This window comes from Cinclus cinclus, chromosome 5 (genome assembly GCF_963662255.1).
Source record: "Cinclus cinclus chromosome 5, bCinCin1.1, whole genome shotgun sequence".
Taxonomy (NCBI): domain Eukaryota; kingdom Metazoa; phylum Chordata; class Aves; order Passeriformes; family Cinclidae; genus Cinclus; species Cinclus cinclus.
This window is the reverse complement of record NC_085050.1, coordinates 25,387,531-25,405,189: the sequence shown is the minus strand read 5'-3', so window position 1 is coordinate 25,405,189 and position 17,659 is coordinate 25,387,531. Positions and strand designations below refer to the sequence as shown.

Here is a 17,659-nt window from a genome sequence, read left to right as displayed (position 1 = left end):
GCCAGCAACTACTCTGGACTTAGAAATCTGAAAAACTAAAGCTGCAATCAAATCTGTAATCTGAACACATTTTGTTCTATAATTTTGCTCTGGAATGCAATTAGTTTTAAATAGCAAATCTCTTTCTAACTTATACACAGAATTTCAACAACATGTACACATGCTGAAATCAAAATGATAGGCAGACAGAAGCTTAAAATTAGTTAAGCAGTTAAAATTTGCCTTTCCCACTGCAATAAAGAAGCCATGTCTGTGAGGGCAAGAGTCATATAACCAGAATAAATCAGGAACAAATAATAAAAAACTCAGGCTGAAATTCAGTTATGGGAGCGTTGTTAAGACACTCACATTTGAAAGCTGCCCATTAGCCTTGGCAAAGAGCCAGGGCTGGTGGGAGCAGTGGGTTCTCTGCTTTAGCCAGTTCTCAGCCAGTCCACAGCCTTGTGCTGTGGCCAGTGGGGCTATGGAAAAAACAGCTCGGGCCAAACATCAGCTCAAATGTGCCCCAGGTACAGACCAAAGTTCACTGTGCTGCCAAAATACTCAGTGAAGTCTGAGGCTGTTATAGATGTAGCTACAAAGTCTGGGTCAGTTGAAGGTAGTTGTTTTGGTTTGCTTTAAAATTAAAGAAGTGTAAATGCTGTGCTTCCTTTCATGACATGTGGAAGGCACCTGTGAGATGCTCTTAAAAACCTTATTTTCAAATGGAAAAGTAAGATCATGCTGCGCCTAAGTGCAGGAATGCAGAAGCAAGCAGGTGATGGTCCTGTTTTCAGTGCTAAAAAAAAAATAAAGGGAACATTGAATTGTTGAGAAGCACAGGGAGCACAATTTCTTTCTGCCCTTCATTTGGTACTACTTTAGTTATGGCAAATTAATATTTTGAAGCTTGTATTAAAGACTCACTACCCTCATCTCCCCTTCAATAAAAGACACCAAGTAATCACACCAGACACCTTCAGGTATTTCTGCTGTTTGACCACCACAAAAAACCCCCACAAACAAAAAACAAACCCCAACCCCAAAACCAGCACACCAAAAAAAACTATCAATCAATCAATCAATCAATCAATCAATCAAACAAACAAACAACAACAACAAAACACCAAAAAAACCCACAAAAAACAAAACAAAAACCCCCAAAGCAAGTTTTATGCAACAGGTAACTTAGATTATGACCCAGACTGCTTGTTGAAATCCTCTAATAAAACACAGCCTGCAGAGAACAGTTTTAAGCAATATGGAGTACCAATATGCAATACACACACACACACACACACACACACACGCACACGCACACAGGTGTTATTTTCCACCACTTCAAGTGGTACAAAAGCACTTAGAATCTCAGCAGAGAGGAACAGTGTCCTGAAAGCCTCCCTGCACTAAGTTGTGAGTAATGGAGTGATGAGACTTGTAAAGAGTAATTTAATAGCAATTTAAATGTCCCAGAGGTACCATGCAGCTGGTCTCAGGGCTAACAGGTGACTCCCACTCAAGTTTCTTCATGTAGTTATTTTGATGCCATGGCTTAGTCAGAAGGTTTTTAGAAGATCATACACTGAATACTCACAGTTTTGGTATGAAAAAAATGCAAACTCCTGACACTAAATGATCATCTACCTGTCAAATGTGCTGGTAGGTTCTGCTTCTGCAGCAGACGCAACAAGAGGGCAGATCACAGGCTGGTGGTGTTCCCAAACTTTTCCACAGTGCTGGGGGGGATAGAGCTGAAGCCTGCACTCCCTCAGGTCACTTGGAGTGCCAGGGCTCCCCCATGGAAGTTGAACATACTTCAGTTATAGTGTTAGAGACTTGTAAAATATGGACCAATCTCCTCTCAGTGGCCACAAGTGCAGAGAGGCCGTAGATTTTAAGTGCAGAAGAAACATTCAGGTCAGCTAATGAAAACAAAAACAATATTTGACTTTGAGGGCAGGAAAGCACTGCCTGTTTCTCTGGAGCTCTTTACAGCAGGGTAACATCTACTAGGAAGGACAAGAGTGGAGCTGAGCCTGCCTTGGGGCTGTGGAGCAGAGTAGATGATTTTACTTTAGCTCTGTAATTCTCTTCCTTTATGATCCTGCCCCAGTACCAGCTTATCTCCTTGCAGCTCCCATTTCTCGTCAAGAAAGCTGAGATGTTTCACTTGGGAAACCCAGAGTACACCCATGGCAAGGTGTCCCTCCACAGCAAGAAGGATGTTACATGCAAACATCTGAAAAAGTAACTCAAACCAACATGATCTCTTGGAATTTGAATGTCTGCCATCACTTCAAAGGTCTCCACTAACTTTATGTTAGAACTTAACAAAAACATTTTGTCATATGTTGAGTCAAATTTAAAAAAAAAATTCAGAAATTGCTGTCATCACTTTCTCCTTACACTACTTTTCTTCTACAGGCTAAACAAAAAGTATATTTTCTCTTCTTCTCCTCACTAATACTAGGGATAGAGTCAGCCCTAATTACGTTCTACCTTTTGAACACAGAGCTGTTTTAAACATTTGGTAACATGTGGTGACCAGCATTTGAATGAACTCAGCATGCCCTCAGTATCTGCCCTGTGTAGCAGCAGCTGTCCAGACCTCACAGCGTTTGTTTAAATTCTTTCAGAGATCTTAAAAGATGTGGAATACGTAATGTTGATCATTGATGTGGAAAGCTCATGGTTCAATTAAAAAACAGAGTCCTTGCCCAAAACATGGTGCCTAAAAATAAACACACAAATCTTGGCAATTTGAAAGCAGAGACTTTTAGAAAGTAACAGAACCAAAAAAAATGGGCTCAGCACTAATAATTCATTAGCAGCTACAGTTTGAGGAAACTGTTTATTTCAACAAGTGCTAGTGAGTACAGATTTCCTGAGCTCCTCTTTAAATTGTCCATGTAACTTTTTGGGAAGGGAAGTAAAAAGGAGGCACTATTTTAGAGAGTCTGGAATCTAGAAGCTGCCACATGCACCTCAGCCACTTTTTGTGCAGTGTGTGAGCAGTGGGAAACTGGCAGAGGCCAGGGCTCATCTATCTTGGAGACAGATGAACAGCACTCAAATGTGAGACATGCAATGCACAATGCCTTCTTTTGAGCAGCCTTTAGAGACACTTCAGATGATTATTATAAAAGCCTGGAGGAATGCAAAAAACACCTGAGAGTGAAGAAGAGTGATGTTATCAGCTAGAAGCTGCTATTTGTAAGGGAAGACCCGAAGACAGACTGGAGCTCCTCACTGCTGCTGGCAGACAATTTTGCAGTACAGGCATGACGTAGTTTAGAGAAAAGACAGCCAGCCAATGTCTGAATTGGGTGAGGTGGGAAAGAAGTCCATTTGGTGGCAGTAACATGAAATCACACATGGAGTCAAAACGGAGTGCTACAGCAGGAGGATGAACTGTCGTGCAAAACAAAAGGCTGCAATTAGGATTTGCTCTTTATGTGAAGAGGTAGGCAAGGGAGACATGTTACAAGTCTCATTTGGGTTTCTCTCTTATGGTTAAAATGGTGTTTGTCCATCAGTGAGATGCCCATGCAATAGCCTGGTGAACAAACTGGACCACAATGATTATATAAATGACTGTCTACACACACTACAACATGTAATTAAAAATCTTGAAACAAGCCAACTAGTAACACCACATCCCAGCCATGTTGCTTACTTCATACTTCAACAACTGGTGAATTCCAGGGCATGCTAGGATTCTAGGGCAGCAGTGTAAGGGATCAGACTGACTTTCCGAACTGGATTCTGCAAATCTACATTCATACAGCGTCCGGTCCATAACATCACAAGGTGTTATGCAATGTTGCATACAAGAAATAAGCAGCATGCAAAGTCTACTGTGTGAAGAAATATAAAAATAATCCAGACATTTAGACTTTTAACATCTTAATAAATTATGGAAAAATTCTTCTAAGCAAAAAAAGCTTTTAAGGAAACGTGTTCATCATCTACCTTGGCTGAAGCAAATAAAACCACAGCATGGCATAAATCAGCAGTTATTACTCCTCTGTTTAACCAGCTGGCATTCCAACTTTGTAAAATACAGTAAAGCATCTTCTTCACACAAAACAGAACTCAAAACTGCTTTGTGTGCTAGAGATACAGCACTGCTGCCCCTTTCAGAAGCACACACACAGACTTTGTCTCATGAACTGTTACCACCACATGTAAATGTATTAGTTTCCTTTGATAAATTCAGTCTTTTCAGAATTCAAGCCACTTGTACACCCAGACTCATCCTGAATGTCTGGTAAGGAGTCGTTCTTTACTAGCCCATCTCCTGAACAGGTCTGAAAAGGTGTTTTAGATTCTGGTAAAACACTGTCAATGCTTTCTTCCTCTGATGCAGCACCTGCAGCTGAGCTGGAAGGAACAGAAGTAGGTTGTAGCTCCACTCTATCATTCACATTGCACTCATCTTTCCATCTCTTAATTGCTTTCCTCTGCTCTTCGGGGGACAGTTGGACAAGGCACTTGGCTCTCAACACCGGAGATGGAAACAATGTTCCTTGGAGAATTCTTATCAAATATCTACAAAATAAACACAGTTACAAATAAGCTGTTTAAAAGAAAACTCAAAACTGTTTCCAATGACTAAAGGAAACCAAACACCATTCAAGTAACCCTGATGCCTAGTTCCTTGACTGGAACTAGATGATCTTTAAGGTCTCTTCCAACCCAGGCCGTTCTGTAATTCTGTGATACTAGAACTAACTTAACTGGCAACTTAGGTTTGATTTAAACACAGATTTTTGCAGTGAATTTTCAGTCATGAGGGTACCCAATGTCTGTCCCTCTGTCAGAGAATTTCTTTAAACCTCCAGTGAAAGCACCAACCTCACTAGCTCATGCTAGAAGCTGCAGAGGACCCCTGGCTTCACAATGCCCCTGAGCAGGAGCTTTTCAGCACCACACAAAGGATCACATCAGAAACAAGCACAGAAAAAAAACCATGTGACAGCAGTAGGTCCATAACAGGCACTTCTGCTTCAAATCACTGAAGTGGAAAAGCTGAAATTAGCCACAACAGCTATAAATCTTCTGAGGTATTGACAAAGGGAGGGTCCATATGACTTAAGGAATTTCTAAGTAGTCTGCCTTTAATTCACCATGAAAACTATTGCCGTCTTCAAAATCGAACAGCCACATATCGGAAGTACTCAGCAAGCTGAAACCTTTATCCTATCTTGGCCCTCTACAGCCCTACCAAGAAGTCCCAGAACAGCCTTTATCTATTAATTTGTCATGTAGGGGAGATTAACTGTGTGTGAAAGAAAAGGTTCTGCTGTCACCACCTAAACCAAGCTGAGGGCAGGGACAGAAAGGGAAGAGGCCACGTGTTTCTTGCACCTCACAGTTTGTCATTCTGCTGAAGTGTGAACCAAAGCAATCAGTCAGATCAGATCAGTCATGATCCCCAGTGACTGCAGTAAAACTCTTGATGACATGCTTAAGACAGAGATCAGACATGCTCACACAGGACTGAATATTGGTGGTCACTGCAGGCATCCATAGGCATGGCTCTGCCAGCTTTCCTGCTGGCAGGACTGATAACTCATGCAGCCTGTACTACAGCACTTCATCCAGAAAGTGTGCTCAGATTGTGTCTACTGATATAAAATTACACAGGTGAGCAGGAAACAGCACTTTTTCTCCTCAACTCTTCTCAGTATCTGTCTGAGCAATTCAATTTCAAGTCTCATTCTTTCTGAAATTATTCAAGAGGGGAAAAAAAGAGACATAACACAGAAGAACGAGTAATTAGCACTGGAGGCACTTCACTAAGTAGGTTACAGACTTGAGCTCATGCTCAGCCAGTGAAATGAAGATAGCTTTGGCTACTAAAGGAAGCTATGCAGAAGGTTTGATGAAGTCTCTCGCTGGTTTTCACATGCTTTGTTTTGCTCTGTTGGCTCACTCAGGGCTCCTGTTCAGCATACTGGAGTCTTCCTCCTCCATCCAATACTACTGCCCTTCCAGGGTGATTGAATTATTGAACTTGAACTTCAGTGAGACAAAAAAAATAAAAAAATCGAGACCCCTTGTGAATCTAGTCAGCATACTTCCACCCCACAAAGAAGCCTCTACATGCATTCTTCATTCCACATACTCTTGTACATATTCATGACATAAATTTCAAAAAGAAAATCATTTCACAGACTAAGCACAATATTTCTTTGTCTATATATGGTACATGCCCAACTTTGGTCACTAATTTAAATGATTGGTATATAAATTATGAACTCTGTGATTACAAAAATTACGGTTTCTTTACCCTCCAAGAACAGTATTTAATATGATACAAATCACAAAAGAGAATTTTTTATTTCTGGAATGTACTTGGAGAACTAAACGGTCCTAAAATGTTGTCCTCATATAGCCTGGTCTAGTAAAATCACAAAATTTTCATTTTTATTGGGGGGAATATCTAGAGGGGAAAGACCTCTAGCCAGAGATTCTTAACATCACTGACTCACAGAAAACTAATTTTGGTAACAGCAGCAATCTACAATTATAAAACAGGAACTCACCTGGGTAGCAGAGCAATGCAAGTAGTCAGGAGACAAACTAAGTAAAATACTGGGTCTGTCATGTGCTTTTCCATGATCCAGTAAAAATCTGACCGTAGGTTGTGGGTTTTGCAGGTTGCTCCAACAGCCAGAGTGAACACAAAGTAAAACAGGATGCTGCCAACTATAGCTACTGTATGTATCCACGTCTGCAATTCAGAAAAGGAAAGAAATAAGATTTAAGCTGTAAAACAGAAAGACATCTGTATTTTGAGGAACATGCACACATTTCCTCCAAGGGCAGCTGTTGAATGTAACAGAGGATACATCTGTTCAGACAGTATTCCTAATTTCACACAATACAGTCCAGAAGGAATGGAGCCTTCTTTCTACACTATATAGATGCTCCAGACATTTAATTTTTAAAATTTTCATAAAGTCATAGCTTTTCATTCTTTTGTGAAAGACATTTGCCTCAGATTGCCACCTCATCCACTGGCAGCATAGAAAACTTTCTCAAGCAAATAGAGGTGAGATCTTCACATGACACCACCCTTATATATCTTGCTTGAGACATTGGTTACCTTTCTACACTGGAGTTTTCTGTAATTTTGCACCTAAATGGCTATAAGGGCTACTAAGAAAACAATACTGTCACAGGTCTGACAGCTTGCCAACATTAAAAAAATGCCAAACAAAACACATTTAAGTGAAGTTCTCTAATCAGAGTGTGAACAGATGTGCTGTACATATGTTCTCAATAAAGACATTGTACTTATGGCTGTTATATTCCCAAAAGAACAGTAAGAAGACTGAACCACAACTTGACATTTTATCCATTATAAAACATCCTACAAAATACCTTTAAAAAGTCAAAGAAGAAACAAAACTCATTAATAAGTGTCCTTCCACTGTATCCATTATTGTATGTTCTTTAAAAGTAAGTCGAAACCCCACGTACTACCTTTGTAAGGGCTCTAAATTTATCCAAGCTAAGGCAGATGCTTTAGCTTGTGCAGACTTAAAAACTAAAATAATATTTCTTAGCATATCAGTTTTCCATTTCTGGCATCAAAATACACCTCTGAGTTGTTTATCCTGGCCACAGAGGAGATCATCCATTCCAAGCATTCAAAATCAGCAATTAACACTGCTGTCTTTGAGATGCAAGCTTTGCAAACTAAGGAAGTTTCAGCAGATCACTGGTGGATTTTAGCAATTGCAAAACGGAACCAATATCCCCCAAAACCACCCTACCTTAAAAGGAAGCAGGATCATTTCACTATTTACAAATACCTCTGAGGCAAATTTTCATTAATTTTAGTCATGTATCTATTGGTTCCAAGGACAGATGCGTTAGGAGAGCTCACATGGTCACATAAATATATTCTTTAGGGTTTCACCCTTTAATACTTATTCTGTTCTGTATATGAAGACCTTTCTTCCCTTTAATTTTACTGAAAGCTGTATGCACATGATCTGTAAGGAATATACTCCTTGGGAAAGGAAAGTACTCACCACAGACTTGCACTCAATGAGAAGGTGAAACAGCATTATGAAGAGTGCTGCTGTGTTTATGGGGTTTCCAAAAGAAAAAATGTCTATGTCTGAGCCACAGTAAGTCTGTAAAGGAAGACAGTGGTCAGCATCAAATATGCTTTATGTGTAGTCCTAATACAAAGTGGCATGAGTAATTTCAATACCATACATATTTGCACGCACACAGTTCAGTTCTGTTCCAATGATCTTCTTAGTATGCATTCATATACAAGGAAGTAAAAATCAAATACTTCATTATATTCTCTAATTTGCTTAGGTTTTAATTAAGTCAAAATGCATAAATGTATTTTGTAGCCAGCACTTACAAAGTAAGGCACAAAAAAGCAAACGAGACTTTGGTAAAAAGCATCCAGCAAGGTTATCCAGAAAACTGAAGGCAAGTAAGCCTGTAAGAGAAAAACATAATGGCATTGAAACAAAATGAACAAATTGCTGCATCCTTAACTAGCATTAATTTGGATCTGGTGAAAGATTATCTGCAGAAGTAATTCCAGTTAGTTTCCAAGTGAAAAAGGCATCCTTGGTGTTATAGGTACTAGAACAAAGATTTCCCTCCACACATATAGCTAACTGTTAGTATTAAATCAGTAGCCAGCTCTGAGAACTCTGATCTTGCAGCTGTTCCTATCAGAACAGATGTACCAGAGCCTCAGCTAACTGAGTCCTAAGGAGGGGAGGGGGCTGATGAATGGACCCTGCAGCTCACCATCACTGAATACCATGTCCCACCTTCTATCTCCATCCCTTTTTGTTATGTGTGCTGTTTGACTCCTCTGTGTGGATGGGACTTGTCTGTGAGCTAATTTAACCCATTAGATGTGAGAAATCAACTCACTTTTCTGCTGGAATAATGCTGGATCACAGAAACCTGGGTTTTCTGAGCTTTCTGTGACTTCTGGCAATGACCCCCTGGAGAACACTGATTTTGACTTGAAGCCTTGGAGAAGGCTTCCAAATTTGAGTGAAGTTAAAATCATGAGTGTGTAGTTAAAATAGAAGTGTGTGATTTCACATGGTGAAGGGTTTTAAATCTGAAGTTTTTATAATATAGTAATAGGTATGGAACAAGATGGAGGACTTTGGGTGGTGTCTCTTTTGGTGTTCTTCCTCCCTCTTGTTGATGGTTTCAGGTAGCAGTTTCTGGTTGGACAGTTAGTGCCACACTGGGGGTCACAGGAAGTTAGTTATTGGGTTAAAAGGATAAATAATATAGGTGTTATTTCTCTACTGGACTGTTCAGCTTTAAGAGACCTTGTAGCTAGATGGATCTCTCTCCATTTTGCTTGCTTCTAGCTGGTAGCTAGAACTGTTGCTGAACTTTCTGTACTTTAGGTAAGATTTAATAAACAACCAAGCCTGAACACAAGAAAATCCATTTTCTTCATGTGTTTTTTTAATCCTGGCTCTGAGTGAAGACAGAAGAGACTCCAGACAAACCACTAATTAAGTGGTACAAAACACCACACCGTTACAGAATAACACTCTGCCCTTTTAGGGAGTTAAATCAGGTCCTGATTTAACTGATGTGACAAATGAGCTGGCACACGGAAAACAGTTTAACTATATGGATGAAGAGGGAAGAAAAGAAGGGAGAAGAGATTAAGACTTCCTCCCTCAGTAGCAGCAAGATGCTATGACAGATTAACTACCTAGGAAGTAACAGTTGCCTATGCTCTGGCTCAGCTATATCCCATTCCTTCAGGCACTGAAGTGAGACACAGAGGTGAGAAGCCCAATGATCCAGGATGTCCTCTATGATTAGTGGGGAGATGGCTTTTTCCAAAGAGCCATTCAGCCCTTTCAAGAACTGCTGTCTGGAGGTGATGTGGGAAACTTATTTGCCTTTCAGGAAAGTGCTTTAAACTACTGAAGATGAATCCCATTTATTGTTCCATTATTTTTTATAGTTTATATGAAGGTTTACACTTGTGATGTTGTAATGCAATATTGTGATATTGCATCTTTTAAAGCATTTCTCTTTCTTCTATACTGTATTTAATTCCAAGCAAATATTTCATGTGCTTCCATGCAAGAAAGGAAATGATAACTCCAACCACAGAGCAAGGAATGATGGGACAGACAAAAGACAAAAACACTAACAGAAGATAAGGGAATAAATGGGGGGAAAAAATATATATTATGTAATGTATTAATTCTGATTATCTTGCTTCAAAACCTTCATCTCAGCTCAGATCACTGCACTGTACATATCCTGAAGATCAAAACAAATCATGAGGCCTTGCAACATTTACTTAATCAAAATTCTCTGGCTGACAGAGCACAGGCCTGCTCAAGACAATCTACAGAGGTTTGGATTGGTACCAAAAGAGTACTTTTTTTTCAAAAATCCTGTAAACCAAGCAACATAAAGTATTTAAGGGTATATAAAAAGAAATGTAGAAGTCCACAAACAAGCAAAACAAATTGTCCATTCACTGTGTAACCTTCTTTCCCTTCTAGACTGGACCTAAACTTCTGCCAGGTTGTAATAAATGTGACACTAGTACACAACTTGTTCTATCTGTCCTTATTTTTTTTTCTTTTAGTAGTATTTGTTAGAACAGAGTAGAATAGAACAGAAAAAAATATTTCAGTTGGAAGGGATTATCTGATTCAACTCAGGTCTGACCAAAAGTTCGAGCATGTTATTAAGGGCATTGTCCAAATGCCTCCTTAACACTGACAGACTTGGGGCATTGACCACACCTCTAAGAAGTCTGCACCAATGTATGACCATCCTCTTGGTAAAGAAATGCCTTCTGATGATATTGTAGGATCTGATCATGAAGAAAATGTTGAGTTTTAGATGTCTCATATAGTCAATGTTTCCTCTCTCTGGACTATTAGCACCTATTTTGTCTCAGGCTGCGTATGTCACTGCCTTCAACTGCTATAATAAAGATATTATTTTAATTATTATTTTTTTTAGAAATGTAATTTTAAAATTATGCTAGAATTCATGCTAAGTAAAGCAGGAATCAGGAAAAATCCCACTGATTCCTGTAATTTTGATTTAGAACCTACTCCCCCACTCCCTTTGGTTTTCTGTGCTAAATGTTTGGACTGAATTTACTGATAGACCAGGTATAATGTATCCATTTTCAGGTGGGAAGGCAAATTTCAGAACATATCTGTAAGGTGAAAAGTACCCTGATTGACAGAAGTTATTTGAGGATTATTTGATTAAAGGATTAATCTGCTCTGGTTTTTTGGCAGTTGAAACCCTTACATGACAAAGTAAAGACAGGGAGTATACAGAGTGCCCTTATCTTGCTCAAACAAATCACCGTTTGAGGAAGCATGTTGACAGCTGACACAATCAATGAAATAAACATGCTGGTAACAATGTTTGTCTAGCATATGGCTTTGCCTGAAGTCTTTAATTTCTTTTATCATCCAGATGTCTGATAAGATTGGGTCTATGACTAAAAGGAGCCTAAAAGATCTTTTGGAAAACAGGCTTTTGTTTTCCAAACATACTGCACATACTGCAAAGGCCTAGACACTTCCTAATAAAGGAAGTAAGTTAAAACAATGTTTGAGATGAAACATAAAAGACAGAAATGGTTCAAATGCTGATCATTCAAATTTGCTTCAGGCTAAGCACTCTGTAACCTACCACAGATTTCTGGCTTGTTGTGTAAAGCTGTGGGAGTTCCATGAGTATCTCTGCAGATACATCTTTGTCCAAGACACCATAAATGATGGGTGGCACTGATGTAAAAAGGAGGTTGAAAAGAATCAAGATCCAGTAGTCAGTCATTGATGTGCCTGAAAACCCGCAGAAAAATTGGTACCAAAACAGGAGGCTCACATAGGTCTGAAAAGCCAAAGATGACATGATGAAATATTAGCCATTGACAAATGCCTTAAAAACAAGAGAAAAACCAGTAGGTCTTAGGTCTGGTTAAAGTAATCTGTGAAAACATTCCGAAACCAGACGTGACTTGCTGAAACAGTTATGCTGCCATCATATTAGTAATGCCCGTCACCCACTGTTTAATCAAATCAAACAACGCCTTTGATTGAGAAATTTAGTCCAGGAAATGAGAACCTCTGGTCTCTGCAGGCAAATGGGAAAGGGAACTGTTTGACACATGCTTTTTGAAACCATTCACAGTAGGAAGAGAAAAAAAAGAAAAAAAAATCCTTACTAAACCTTTCAATGCTCAAAAATACATAAACTGCAATTTCCCTGGAATGGGACAGCTACATACCACATTCTTGTAGAAGAAGTAAAGCACCATGTTGGTAAGTCTGGTATAACACCAGTGACCATGGACAAGCAGCAGCTTCCTGAGGTGTCTAAACTGAGGGATTGCAAAGTCACTTGCCATCACAGCCTGCAACACACACGAAGAAAAGGATATGCTATAACCAAACTATTAAAGATAAGCTTCAGATACTGCCAACCAAGCAACTTACTCACTGTTGGAAATTCTTATTTTATTTATTTTTATACTTTATTTTTTACAGTGCTTGCCAGGTTATCCTCACTCAGATATCCCCTTCCACACAAGACTTTACAACTAACATACAGAGATCAGTCCAGCACAGCACAGGCAGGAATATGGCTGTCATCATTATTAACACACAATAAATCACTGCACAGAAATCACTGACACTGACACTTAGGCTGCTCATTTCCCTGCATAACATGAGTAATATGGAGCTAACTGACAGGCAGAAAACCGTTGTTTGGAGCTTGACCTGCAGCATTCAGCTTCTGATTGCTCCTGGTGGAATGCTAAGGCCCGGATGTGAGGCTCAGGCTGCAAAGTCTTACCTATGTAAGAGAACAGACTATGGAGCTAATGGGTCTCTAGAGTACACTCTGAACTGATTTAAAATGGAACCTGACATCATTTGCAGCTGTCTTTGGATACACTACCTGCATGCCTTCCTGGCCAGATATTCCCACACCAGTGTCAGCCACCTGGATCATACTGACATCATTGGCACCATCACCTACAGAGAAAAGAGGAAAGACTGAAACTAACTTTGCTGGCTATCACGTTACTACGGAGGTGGCAGGCAAAGACAAATATCAAACACCAGAGAGTTCAGAGAAATACATTTTCACGGCCAACACTGAAAAACATTAAGGAAAACAGGATTAGTAAATGGAAGGCCCGACCAAACTGAGCTATGCTCTCCAAACAGATAATAGCTGTTCCTTTTGTCAGAATTTAGCTGTCAATGCTGCATCAGAAAATATGGGTGCTTTAAATCACAGCCAGTCATCTCCCCTCTGCCTTCTTATTTTGGGGGGTTGTGAGAGAAATAAAAATGCTCTTACTTGCTGCTTTGCATATTATATAAAAATGGTATGATTGATGCTGTTCTGACTGCTTTATACTGAGATAAGTTTATTTAAATTTGCTACTTCAGAAGACAAACATCATCTTATGTCAGAGACAATTACAATTCAAAGGGTTATCTTGCTCATAAAATAAATTTTGTGACAGACATTAACAAAATACATGAGAGAAGAAATTGGCTTCTATTTCTTTTCAGAGAAAGAAGGATAAATACAAAACTCACCTACAGCTAATGTCATTGCCTTTAGCTTACTTCGCACCAGTTTGACCAGGACACTCTTCTGCAGTGGCGTGGCTTGGCAACAGACTACAGCCCGACATTTTTCTGTGAGTTCCAAGAAAATATTCTGTAGGCTGTCGTGAAGGACATGTTCTAAAGTCCTTCCATCAATAACCAGGCCTGCATTGAACCTTTGAGCTTGGGTGGAGGGACTTGCAGAGACATTTCCAAGTTTCTCACTCTTTTTTTTTTTGACAGAAGCATTCTTCTGGATGCCTTCTAAAATTTTGCTAATTACCAAGGCACAGGCATCCTAATTAAAGACAAGAGAAAGACATCTTATGAAATACTATTAGTACTTTGCCTCCTTTTTCAATTCATAAAATACACATGGGGAAAAGGCAAAATGCTGTCTTTGTATAGTATTTATCTTGAAAGGCACAGATATGAGGCTGAATACACCTTTAAAATCAAAAAGGATGATTACTGTTGTTAATAAAAGTGTCTGTGATAAACTTTGCTTAAGCAGATTTGCTTGAATATTGCATTAAGAGAAGAGAGAAAAAACAATGCAAACCAGAAAACCTTCACAGACTAGCAGGGAAAGCAACCATTATGAATTCTGTAATATAAGTACAGCTTTGATAGAAATTTTCCTCTCTGTGTTTCTTTTGTCTAGCATGCAAAGCCAAAAGTGCACTTTGTACCATATTACAGGTGAGCTGCCACGAATTACTGAAGAACTGGCATTGTAGAATGTTTTACCTTATTAGAATCAAAACATGGTGCTCAAAAAATTCACGGTGTCAATATATGTAAAGTATATGGAACACAGAAGACAATACATCTTCCTTAGTCTTCTAATAATTTTACTTTGAAATGCAGCAGTATCAAGTCCTGTTTTTTATTTCTAAGCTTAGTTAGGGGGAGGAAGAGCACTTCTGCAAAAGGGGTTTAGTTCTCACCATCAAGTAACACATTAATTTCCCAGCAGAGTAAAGGGAAAAGTGTTGGCACAAATCAAATTCCAAGCTTTCCTCAAACACAACTGGACTAAAACTCCTTTCTTTTTCCACTTTATTTTCCCCACAGTTCTTTGTTGCCACACTATCTTTTATGGCATATACAAATTGTATTTCTTAAGATACATACAAGCAGAGAAATAAAGAAAAAATAAAAAGAATAATCCTCTAAACCTGAGGCCATGTCAACACCTTAGCTTACCACAGAGAGAAGTAAAGAAGTTTGTTCAATTAAAATAATTAAACATAATGTAGGACTGTATATAAAGAAACATGTTACATACATAGAAAGGATTTCATGTTTTACGCACAAGGAAGAACAATAGAGAAAAGCAAATGTTCTTTGGTTTCCCAAGCAAACAACATTTGCTTTTCTGTACTGTCCTGCGGAATAGCCTTATTGAATTTTTGAGCAGAGAAGAAAATCTACTTTCCTACTCACCCTACTCTGTGATTTAAGAGTGAAGATTCTGTCCTCTGATTCTAGCAGTTTACAAGCATAGGCAATGTTGACAGCTGTCTCTCTCTTGTCACCTGTCAACATCCATATTTTTATTCCAGCTTTCCGTAATGCCTGTATTGTGTCTGGAACACCCTCCTGCAGGCGATCTTCAACGCCAGTGGCACCTTGATTTAGACAAGCAGAAAGATTAGTGCTGCTGTATTTCCAAAACCAAAATGCTCCAAGGGACAGGATGAGCTGGTTCTCTGTCTGTACCCACATCCCAAAACAGACATGCTACCATGACATGCTTGGAAATTCCTGAAAGCAAGCACCTTGGCAGTACAAAGTCATTTAAGCTCCTTATTTTTCACTTTCCATTTAATGTTAGAGCCAACCCATACTGCTTATTGTCACACTGGAGACATGAGCCTACAAGACAGCAGGTCTCCAAAGCAGCTTGACTTCTCCCTGTTGCTTTAGTGGCAAAGAGTACTTGTATATCCTTAAAAAAAAATCAGTCTGCAGCACATCAGTGGTTTCTCTCCAGAAACTGAAGGCAGTAATCCCAGAATTCCTCTAGTATCAAGGTTTATGGCATTTGTACTAAGCAGATATGACACAAAATGAGGGAAAGAGCACTCTTTACACAACAGGATCTGTCTCTCTTCAGCTTCTAGTATGAGCTGCCTTTACCACCATAGTCAGATCTTTGCACTTTGTTTTCCAAATGTTATTTGCTGGGTAGTTCTCCAAAATGATTATCCCAGACTGCCTGCACCTTTCACACACCTACAGCAAACATTTTTTGTTTCATTTCTGCACAGCCGAATGACCTTCAGAGGAATGGTTCCTGCAGAAGCATGCCTGACTTTTTTTCTCCATGTTATTACAGGAGAACACAGCACAAGTACACCTGCTGTGCCATGAATGCAACACTGATAGAAAATAAGCACAGAAGTGGGATATCTCTGAATATTTGCACAGGCAGTCCTGTGACTTGTTACTATCATTTTGTGTGCTCATTATTATGACATTTAAAAACTCTAGTGAAGACAGAAAAATACCCAATAATAACAATACAAAAAACACCAAAAAAATAGATTTTTACAAACAACAGGAGAGCATCATTTGTCTTCAGTGTGCTTTACTAGTACAAACTTACCAGTGAGATTTATGAAAATTCAGGAGTGATGATAAATTCTAAATCTTTGGAAAGCTATGTGTTACACAGACTGAGATTAGCACACCTCTCTGCAAGCAAATTCCAAGTAGGAACATCATAGGCATTTTCCTGGGAGTTACAGTATTTTCTACCTACCAAGCAAAGTTAGTTTGTTCTCAAGCCTCATGGCAGACTCAAGCAGCAGGTCCTCCCGATTGTCAATGCTGGTTTCTGCTAAAAAACGATGATTTAACCACTCCGAATATTCTGCATCACTCATCACCTACACAGGAAGGGAAAACATATGGCATGTAGCTATACTGGGTTTTCAACAGTGCATCAAAAGTGTTCTCGTGGTTACTTCTGCTGTCCATAGCCAGAACCTAGAAGTGCAGCCCCCTGGCAGCACACTGCTTACATGCTCCAGGATGTCCATGGATTTAGCACAATGTTCAGAGTGTTAGATTACTTTGCCAGGCTACTCATTGGCACACTGCAGGTTCCTGGGTGGCCTGACAGATTTCCATTTGATGGAAGACAGGCAGGGCAATGGGCACAGTGCATCTCCCTCCTGCTGCTCACCTGCAGCACTGACAGTGCCACAGAGCTGCTGCACAGCTGGTACAGCTTGATGCTGTACAGCCACACAGCCTGTACTTTCCCTTGCATAAAGCTTTGTAAAGAGGCTTCTTGCCTGTTTCAGTCCCTATGGAATTTCACTTCCGAGCAGCTTTGAATTTAAAATGGAATCTCAAAACATCACTTCAGTTGTGCATCCACAGCTTGTAGCACTGCAAACTGTTTGTGAGACCAAATAAAATAGGTACAACTTATCTGTTTTCTGTGTCTGGAATTCTATCCAGGGTAAGATTCACACAAGGAGACCTGCTTATGACTCCTAAAGAAAAATATGGCTATTTGACATTATCTACTTTAAAATCAGGATGCCAAGATGTTTGGCATCCTAAACTGGCAACAATGGCAATTTAACAGATGTCAGAACTGATCCGGGTTTTCTTACAAATTCCTCTTAAAAGAACATCAGGATAAATATAATGTGGCAGTAGAACAATCTGCTTAGAAGACATGATGTTTTATCCACTGGTGATATCACTGAGGCTGGTCACAGACTGCAAACATTCTTCAAAATATATATTAAAAGAAATACCTTCTTAGCAATACACAGAGTGCGCAGTCCTCTTCTGGCATAGTCATCCAAATGCTGCTGAGTTCTCTCTTTAATCTTCTCTTCAATTTCAGAATTATTAGTATGCACTATCACACAAAAAAAGAAGAAAAAGCAAATTAAACATGCATGTTTAGGCTAAATTTAGCGGAAAATTTTGAAGGCCTAAATACATGCTTAAAGTAGCAAAATGTTAAAACATATAATTAAACAATGACAAGGGCAGGCAAAGAA

At 39.3% G+C, this 17,659-nt stretch overlaps 1 protein-coding gene across 1 annotated transcript in view; it reads right to left on the bottom strand.

Moving 5' to 3' along the window:
* Nucleotides 1-4,175: 4,175 nt before the first annotated feature.
* ATP10D (ATPase phospholipid transporting 10D (putative)) overlaps nucleotides 4,176-17,659 on the bottom strand; it is a 29,969-nt gene continuing 16,485 nt past the window's right edge. The window contains exons 12-22 of the mRNA XM_062493636.1: nucleotides 17,408-17,514; nucleotides 16,396-16,522; nucleotides 15,075-15,259; nucleotides 13,614-13,923; nucleotides 12,961-13,037; nucleotides 12,287-12,412; nucleotides 11,689-11,889; nucleotides 8,375-8,455; nucleotides 8,028-8,132; nucleotides 6,531-6,718; nucleotides 4,176-4,530 (exon numbers count right to left, since the gene is read on the bottom strand). Coding sequence (XP_062349620.1) covers nucleotides 4,176-4,530; nucleotides 6,531-6,718; nucleotides 8,028-8,132; nucleotides 8,375-8,455; nucleotides 11,689-11,889; nucleotides 12,287-12,412; nucleotides 12,961-13,037; nucleotides 13,614-13,923; nucleotides 15,075-15,259; nucleotides 16,396-16,522; nucleotides 17,408-17,514 — 1,862 coding nt within the window. The remainder of the gene's footprint in view (nucleotides 4,531-6,530; nucleotides 6,719-8,027; nucleotides 8,133-8,374; nucleotides 8,456-11,688; nucleotides 11,890-12,286; nucleotides 12,413-12,960; nucleotides 13,038-13,613; nucleotides 13,924-15,074; nucleotides 15,260-16,395; nucleotides 16,523-17,407; nucleotides 17,515-17,659) is intronic.